Here is a 9,653-nt window from a genome sequence, read left to right as displayed (position 1 = left end):
TTTTAATCCTACTTCACTGCAGTCTCAGGTAAGAAAGCAGCTTTGGCAGCTACTGCAACCTTAAAACACCAAACAATTGAGGTATTTTGTTTGTTGGATTTTTCATGACAAGGTTTCTCTCTGTGTAGCCCTAGCTGCCCCAACTTGCTCTTTGACTAGGTTGGCCTTGACACACAGAGATCCACCTACCTGCCTCTGCCTCCTAAGAGCTGGGGTTACAGGTGTGTGCTGCCACCACCTGGCAACACTTAAGAACCTTAGATCATAAAACTAGCCAGATGTGGTGGCACATGGCTTTAATCACTGCACTCAGGGAGGAGGAGGCAGATCTCTGAGAGTCTGGGGCTAGCCTGGTCTACATAGTGAGACCCTGTCTCCAGAAACTAAAAAAGAAATCATAGAAGCAGTTAGAGGTTTGTACTTAGATAAGTTCTCAGGAAATGTGGGCAACTTTGGTTTCACTCGTGCATTACAGCAGGACTCTGGGGCCCTGGGTTGTGAACACTGGTTCTGGACACAGCATGTCGCCAGTTCTTGAATCCTGTTAAGTCAAGCTCAGTTAAGTTCAGTCAAATACCATCCTGGTTGTTTTCTTCACAGTTGGAAATAGGCAGGCAGGCTCTCCCTTGTGACAGGGACCTTGGAGGGGATATCCTAGGTTCATTTCCGTTAGGTTTCTGTGTGTTAACACTGGCTTCTGTTCAGGAATATTAGAACCTACCCCAGGCTCTGTGCTGGTGAAAGGTGCCTAGGATACTGCCATCCATAGAGGAGCCCACTAAAGGAAAAACACACCACTTAGTCACTTAATTAGGTTCATTTTAATAAAGAGTATGGGAGTTTACAACCCAAACAATTATCCATAAAAACTATCAGATACATAAGAAAGATCACACCCAGAGTGAACAACATAAATCCAACAGCCTGCAATGAGAGGTATTACAAAAACTGCCAGGAAAGACCTTCTGGTTTCCCCAAGATTGTTTGCATGTTAAGGATTCCCGAGGCCTGCTGACTTCAGCCAGCACTCCTTCCAGGCTGCGCACAGATCCTCAGTCAGTCAACTCCAAACACTGCCAGCAGAGGGTGCTCACCTTCCCTCCTCGAAATACGCATGGTCCTTGGCCTCTGTTATTTGGTTTCTGTTCCCTAAAAATGACATCAAATGTTCCATTCAAAATGATATCTTCAGGCCCTGCGGTGCAGGTCACCACAGTCCTCCCAGTGCCACCCACAAGAAGGTGCTTACTTGGGAAGGAGGCAGAAGCAATGGCTAGTCAATTCCCTCACCACAGATGCAAACAACTCTGATGCTAAAATCAGAGGTTTGGTTAAAGGGAAGTGAGTTACTGATGCTAACTGCCTGTGGTCCCTCCCCAGTCCTCTTTAGGTGATTAACTGGAAGCGCTAGAGTTAACACCACAAGGAAGCAGGAGGGTGATTGTTCACTCACACAGATGCTGACACTCTTCACACAACAATCTTTGGTAGACTTGCAGAACACAGCAGGAGTTTCATGGTTTCTGAAGGGAAAGATTTTACTGTCTCCCAATACCTCAGCATGAAGGTGCTGGAGACTGGATATGGGTCAACACACTAAGTATTGGGTATCAGTCAACCCTGACCTATCCTTGACTGCTGTTGAAAAATCCATTCTGAAATTCCTTGCCAAAGGAATCTGATCTCCTTGGTGTATATATACACATGGTTCTTCCTACCACAAGGCAGCACAGTTAATGTTTCCTATCAACTTACAAAATGTGTAACACTTTCCTAAGTCAGAGGTTGCTGAAATACAGCTGACAAAACGTATAGAATTACACGTTATAGAAATTTGGCCTAAGCCACATGTAGTTAATATTTAGCATTTGTGTGTGTGTGTGTGTGTGTGTGTGTGTGTGTGTGTGTGTGTGTGTGTGAGAGAGACAAGGTCTTGTTATATAGCCCTTGAACTCACAGAGAACCTCTTGCTTCATTACAGGCATGGGCCCCCATGGCCAGCACTTAGCTATTTTTGCTATTCTAGAGTCCTTTCACATATAAACTCATTCTAGAGCCATGTAGGATCAGGGTGGAGAGTGCCCTCTGGGTTACAACCCCACAGAGGAAAGCTGGGTCCTGCCAACCCTCCTCTGTCCTTTATTCTAGGGGAGAATAAACCAATTCATTGTTAGATTGTCAAGGCTGGCCTGAATCTTAAAATGAAATTTTACAGTAGCAAGGGAAACACCTGGAAGTTAGTATGACAGTTCACTACCCACTTATTGGTCTGGACAAAACAGGAGAATGTTAGGGAGGAAATTAAGGGGGAGCAGGGATGGGGAGGGCTCACAAAGACCTCTGGGGACAGAACAAAAACAATTTACAACTAGACACTACTTTTTTGTTTAAGCATTTTGAAACCTTTTGTGAAATTTTTATTAATTTTTCAAATGTTCTGATGGTTAGAACAAAACAAATATCGATTAACAAAGACTATCACTCAATGACATGATTTCACTTACAATCCCCAGTTTATTCTTTTAGGCAAGCACCGGAGGGCTGGGAAGCAGGGTGGCCATGGAAAGTGTCAAGGTGTCCTGCCTGCTACCGCTGTACTCCTGAAAACCACCTTTCATCAAAGTAAGCTTGATTATGATAAAAAATACTATGACCAGCAGCTGTTTTGGAGTGTTCTCAAGTTTGAAATCCAAAGACACGGCAGAGAGCAACATCTCTTTACGTTTGAGGGACCCAAATGCACTCCACTGAAGTTGCCTGGTTCCTCTGGAGAAGGCACTGCATCTCCTGCTCCAACTTTCCACTCAAGTTTCCTATTTGAAGTAATTCATACATATTATATAATTTGATACATATTTTGATTATTTTCATTTACAGAATAAAAACACAGAATTTCTTATCAGACCACTCTAATACTTCATGCACCAGTGAAGAGTAGCTGAAAACACATGGTCCAATATGTAAGAAATACACAACAGGCCAGTAAGACAGCGCTGTCTGAACATCTAGAAGATCTCAGTTGACAGATGAAACTGAGACACAACATGGGTTAGTGAGTGGGATACTGTTAGCACACGCGCACACACACATACACACCCTGAGGCGTGTGACAGTGTACAGGCCTTCAATCTCACAAGTGAACCAAGACAGCCTGTATGAACTAAAATCTGCATTCCATCTCCAGCTTCTGTTCACTTTCCTGACTAGATTGCTCATGATAGACCCATCTATGGCTCTCTGTCTCCCACTACCATAGTTAATTAAATCCAATGGTTGCACATGCTGGGTAAGCATTCTACCACCTAAATACAAAACCAACCCTCTTGAAATTTCAATATTAAAATCTTGCTAAGCTGCCCAGGCTGGTCTTGAACTCACAATTCTCTTGCCTCTGGGATCATAGGTGTGCCTGCCACAGATATTCATTTCATTATTTTATTTCATTTGTTTTGGCGCTAACCATGGACTTGGTGCTAAAGAGCTGTATTGTAAGCCTAAGAAATTGGTGAGACATTTTCCATTACACAGAAGTTAACTCTGTTAACAGTGCTCATTAGTCAGCTAACAGGGAAGAGCTCACGGCTTCACCTATGCCAAGTTCCCTCTCTGAGCTATGTCCCCAGCCTAGCACATCATTCAGGAGTTCATTAGTACATGATAGGCTTAAGGCTTTGTCTAAGGATATTCTGACTCATCTCTTTCTACTGAGTCAAAAGTTGACAGTCTCCTGTGTTTCCTATGAAATATACAAAGCAACTAACACACAGCAGAAATTAAAACAAAGTGCAGGACTTTGTTGACAATGTTTCCCCTTCCTTACTAAAAAAAACTGTTAGAGTACGGTCACTGGGAACCGGCTATTGGTTCATAGACTTTCAGCACTCCTAATTACCTGTAAAACAAACTTCCAAATATCCACTCAGGATGGCCTCCCACCAGGACACTGGATCTTACCCACTGATCCTGTAATCCACACTCTTCCACAGCACTTCCTTCAGAACTCATCTGTCAGCTAGTCTCTTGTCAGATTTCCTTCACTAACTGCCGCATTAAAAAAAAAAAAAAAAATTGCATGTGGTCACATTCATTTCCTATTCAAAGATGGTAGATAGACTTTCCACTCAGTAGATAAAAACAGGCCCGAAAGCCCATACTTCACAAATGATCAAATGATTCAACTATATAAAATAAAGAGTCCATGATTTTATCCTAATTTGGACCTTGTGAATTATAATGACTATTTAATTAGATGGAGTGATACAGTGATCAAAGTTACAGCAGTTTGCAGCACTGTTACATAGCTGATGTTGACATTGCATTCTCAAATTTCTATTCAAGAGATGGGTCCTTGTATGTTGCCAAAGCTGGCCTTGAGATCCTGGGCTCAAGCTGTCCTTCTGCCCAGCCTTCTAAGTAGCTGGGACTACAGGTGTATGCTGCAATCCGGCAAGAGTCTGTGACATCAAGGGAGGACTCTGAACATTCCCATCCTTTTTGCACATGACTTGGAGGACTTCACCTGACAAGAAGCATGGGAAGTTTGGTTGCAAAGTTCCATGTACATTAGCCAAACTACTCATTTAACAGAAAGACCAGTTTGTATCCACTAGTATAAAAATTTCAAAAATAATAACTTTGAGAAATCAAATTCCTAGAGAGAATAGTTTACTGAAGTGAAAGGCAGGTTTCTAGTGGAGTCCTCACTTGGCAACCACTGCTGGGGGTGGGGAGGAGGGAGGATGATATATGCCTGTTATTTAAACAGGTGTAGAACACCAAAAAGAAAAGTACTGAAAATAGCTCCCTTTTTCCCCTCCTAAGACAGGCTTTCACTCACTGGCTGTCCTGGAACTTGCTATGCACACAAGGCTGGCCTCACACTCACACAAATCCACCTGTTTCTGCCTTATATGTTCTAGGATTAAGGTGCCTGCCACCACACCCAGCAGAAAGTAACCACTCTTATGTTACCGTCCAGAGTCTTGGGTTTTATCATTTTTTTGTGTGTGACAAGGACGGAACCCAGAACATGGTGCATGCAAAGCATGTATTCTTCCACAGAGTTGTACAGCCAAATCCTAACTTTCAAACTCAAAAGGACATCACAACTAATTGAGTGCACGTGCAGCCTGGCATTTAGGCTTCATGACTGGATGGATTTTAGGTAATTCTTCTTTTATTTTTTGGGACAGTGTCTCATGTAATCTAGGCTGGCCTTGAGCCTGCACCCCCTAAGTGCCCTGCTAACAGGAGTGTGCTACCATGCCTGGCTTCTAGTCATTTTTATATCACTAATCTAGTTTGGTGCACAACTCTCCACACTTCCCCCAAGCACGTAGAGGAACTGTATGCTAGAAGCTGTAAGTATGCACGGAATTTGGTACAGACTCTTTCCATTAAACTCAACTTCCTCAACAGAAACCTCCCGGTGGAGTCACAAGTTTTCTTTTAAGGCTCTAAAAATGGAGAATATGAGAACACTAGGAATGAGTCAGAGCTTTCCAGAAATAAAAACACACTTCTGAAAACACAGCCAGTCACCTGTCTGTTCTACTTTAGCATCTGAACGGAACAGACAATTTAAAGATCTGTAAGGACAGCTGACCAGTTCTTTTTCATTTTCAGCTTACTCCTAGGTATCAGGTTTGTACCCACTCAAGAGGCAACAGACATGTATGGGAAGAGGTGGGGGTTGGGTGCAGGCAAACTTGGCTTGTAGCTTAGGTACATTATGAATGAATTTCATAATAATGATACCCAGGAAGGATTTCCAGTGACTGGAACTCTAAAGACATTCTTCCCCTGTTGCCACAGAAAAAAAAAAAAAAAGGACCAGTGACTTTTTTGAGTAGGAGAGGGTGTTGAGATATGGTGGCTTGGAATTCAGTATTAAGGCCAGGCTAGCCTCTAACTTGTGGCAGTCCTCCTGTCATAGTTTCCTAAGAGCTACAGGTATGAGCTACCATGTCCATTTTGGGAAATGTGAGTTTTCAAAACCAGGTAAATGGAATTTTAAAAATCTACTCTGAAACCTCAGTTCCAGCAGGATTGCCCCATACGGTCTAACAACTTCAATTTTACCATGAGAAAAACATCCAAATAAAGCCAAGGTTCAAGTCAGGTCAACAGGCAAACATAAGAAAATGATTTGATAATGGAGGTAGGCATGGTGGTTTCACTCAAAGGAAAATGTTTCTTGTACACACACACACACACACACACACACACACACACACACACACACACACACGTATCCATACTAGTCTAAAAAGTGGACCATGGGAAGGCAGAGTGAGCTTTTTCCACCTGTGTGCTCTTTTACAAGACAGAGAATCTGAGCCACATCATGCACCCAGACATTTGTGCACAAGGGCCAGCTAGGCTCATATGGAATCAGTGAAAGATCCTTTGAGAGCTGCTGGCTCCACAAGAATGAAAGATGAGTGTGGCAAAAGGATTAACTTCTTTAGACGTGCAGTAGGTTTATATTGCTCTTTTTTTTTTTTCTAGAAATCTCTCTGTTCCAAGAGTATTGTCAAGTCTTGGAGAGAATTCATCTTGACTCTTCAAGTGACTCCCAATAGGAGCTGCAGGCATTCAAAGTTGTGGTGTAATACAGCCTCTGGTAACTGGGGGTAAAATATTCCTTGATTAAAAAGGTTTCTGGGCAGGAAAGAACCAGAATTCTGACTGCAGGTGGAAGGCCTATGTGAAGGACCAGAAATACCTACAAGTCCAGAAAAGAGTTTAAACAAAAAAAGGAAGTGTAACATAAAGAGCAACCTTGCTAGTTGCCTTGAAGTGATTCTGCTCTGAGGCAGGGAACTACAAGGTCACAGTGGATACTCCCTGGAAGGCCTGCCAGGAGTGGTGTGATGGGTGCTGGTGGGGTAGGTAGAGACAGGCCTCAGGCTGGGCCTCTGCTCCTAGGGTTTCTGTTTGCCTGCTTTTGAAGGGAAGGGCGCTAAAGCAAAAGGGTCAGCAGCGGGCAGCTCTGTAGTCCTGGAGGACAGAGATGTGACAGACACAGAGCCAGCCAGCAACTGCTTATTGCTTTGTGAAACAATCTTGTAGGCAGCGATGGGCTGGGCTTCTGGACTTGACTCATCTTCTGGGCTATAGTGTCGGGAATATTTGGACAAAGCCTGGGGGCGGAATTGCTTGCCAGCCACCGGCCCAGAAAAGGCTTCTTTCTGGGGCTGCAGGCCTCTGTTTCTGTCACTGGGATTACTCCCAGATTCCATGGGAGAACCTCTGGGAGAGCTGCTGTCAAAATGGTCTGCCACCTGGACAGAGTGGGAAGGGAGACCAGCCTGCTGCGTAAAGACACCCTGCGTCTGGGCAGGGGTGTACATAGCTCTATCGAGGCCTGGAAGCAGGGGCCCTTCACCAGGCTGACTGAGGCCGGCCTGCACTGGCAAATCCTGTGAGGAGCCCTGTACGGCCAGTAACTCCTCCACACTCCTCTTCTTGGTAAAAGGAGCTCTGGAGAACACGTCCACCTCCTCTGTCTGGGAAGGAGCTAAACTGCCCTTGGAGACAAAAGGGGCTTTGGAGAAAATGTCCATGTCATCTGCTGGAACCAGAGAGCTCCTGAAGGGGGCTGTGGCAAAGACATCAGGCTCTCCGAGACCATCTGAGGCCTGCTGGTTGACTGGCAAGAACTGGCTCTTTTTCCCGCCTTGTCCCCCCTTTTCTGGGTTAGCAGACACTCCAGGTTCAGAGAACAGAGTGGCTTCTGCCAGCTTCTCCTGGGGAGGCCTGCAGCTCTCATCCTCCTCTTCAGACTCCAGAAGGAGAGGCCGAGACCCGCTGCAGTCCAGCACGTCCCCCTCCAGGTCGGTGCCCTCCTCCTCACTGCTGTGGAAGGAGCTATTGCTGGAAGGCCCCTCTCGGGTCAGGGAGTCAGATTCTAAGGTGTTCTGGGTCTTTGTTCCAGGAACTCTGCAGGGATCTGGATAGAGGGCGAGGCCTTTGGCACCCACGGGTTCTTTAAAGTGCTCTACAGTAATTACAGGACAAGGACTGGGCTCTCTCTGGAGACCTAGAAAAGCATAAAATTTAGAATTAATGTGGAGGCTGGGTCAGAGCTTTTTGGAACATTTAATGGTCAACCGAGGCAGATACATTGTGGAACCAAATGATAGATGTTGAAAATGGAAAAACAGAAAAATAAAAAGTCAAGCAAGGTAAATGCACACAGACTGAGGACACAACCACAATCTCATACTTTGGATCATGATAGACATAATGAACAGGAAAGGTGGAAATGTTAGGCACACAGACATTCAGGGCAACTAGGCAACACTCCTACTTGCAGGCCAGGCACAGACACCTGCTCTACCTGGCTCAGAGCCAAATGGAAACAAGCCCAGTCATTCCTCTCCACATACACCAGACAGTCTGGGGCTATGGAGAACCACTGCCTGGGGATGAACTTAACTCAGCATCTGGCATGTGCTCCACATTCAGAAAGACAGACCCTCTGACAGGCAGAAAGCTTGGCTGTCAGTAAAAGCAGTGCTCACAGAGGACGTGGTGCCTGATGCAAATATGGAGGGCACTTTCTGAGTCATACTAGATGACAGCAACTTTGGCTGGAGTGGCCCTAGAATTTTGTTTTTAGTGTCCCAAGTTAGCAAAGATCTCTGTTTAATGAATCCGCCATTAAGTTCTTTAAGCAGAAATACTAGCAAACTCCAATGTACTAGCATAAGTGGTAATGTAGGTAGAGGTGCCTCTGGGTGCTCTGGCATTTAAAATCAAATACACAATTATCAGAATGCAATAGAGCTTACCTTCCAAGAAATATTAGCAGGTTAGAAGTATGTCATTGGGCACATGTTAGCAAGAGGGTAGGAAAAAGGCATATGTAACTAAGCAAGAAGAATCCAGAGAAAGGGTGGGTGGGTAGAGGGGTAGGGGACAAAATATATTCCATTATGGGCTCAAAAAAGACATATCACCAGAATGTCCCAACCCATCAGGACACTGACTATTGGCCACTCCCTCCCAACTGGGCCCTCTCCATCTGATGAAGGCCTCACCAGAAGGACTTTCGACTACACAGTGCCATCTACTGCATCCTTGCTGGAACTAAGCACACAGCACAGAGGAAGGGGCTACAAAATTGATTTATTGAAAAAGCACTTATCAAGGATTTACACCATAGAGAACACAAAGGGGGGGCTGAACACTTGATTAAAAGACACAATACAAAAATACCGTATTTCTGAATCCTGTAACTTTTTTTAAAAAGCAGTGCTTCATTTTAATCAGTTGACAATGAGTAATTTTCAGTAGTCCCCCTGCCTCAGTTTTTATTTCCCTATCTAATAGTTTGAACATAATGTATTCTAAACTCAAAATTTAAGCTGAATCCTGTTTGGTACAGTGTGGCTTTTTAAATAATAGCTGAAGAATGTGATTTTGAAGAGAATAAACTCTTTCTTGCATTATAGCTCTCTTGCATACAGAAACCAGTAGGGAATGAAGACTTCCTGTTCCCTCACAGTGTATATGGACACAACCGTAATTTCTCAGGCAAAACAACTGAGATTAGATTTATCTCAGAGATACCCAGGTAATAATTTCTGTGAGGGAACTAAAGTGAAGGGGGAAGGGGGAGCCACTAACTTTCAAAATAAAACTCA

General features: G+C 44.3%; 1 protein-coding gene across 11 annotated transcripts in view; it reads right to left on the bottom strand.

Moving 5' to 3' along the window:
• Positions 1 to 801: 801 nt before the first annotated feature.
• The window catches only part of Aak1 (AP2 associated kinase 1), a 152,729-nt gene continuing 143,877 nt past the window's right edge, over positions 802 to 9,653 (bottom strand). For 10 of the 11 annotated variants that reach the window (XM_035448630.1, XM_027428618.2, XM_035448632.1 and 7 more), the window contains one exon: positions 802 to 8,044. In XM_035448630.1, coding sequence (XP_035304521.1) covers positions 6,927 to 8,044 — 1,118 coding nt within the window. In that variant the 3' untranslated portion in view covers positions 802 to 6,926. The remainder of the gene's footprint in view (positions 8,045 to 9,653) is intronic. The other variant, XR_004771022.1, reaches the window with a different exon arrangement.

This window comes from Cricetulus griseus, chromosome 8 (genome assembly GCF_003668045.3).
Source record: "Cricetulus griseus strain 17A/GY chromosome 8, alternate assembly CriGri-PICRH-1.0, whole genome shotgun sequence".
Classification (NCBI taxonomy): domain Eukaryota; kingdom Metazoa; phylum Chordata; class Mammalia; order Rodentia; family Cricetidae; genus Cricetulus; species Cricetulus griseus.
Note: the sequence above shows the minus strand (reverse complement) of the source record. Positions and strands in the feature narration are given on the sequence as shown.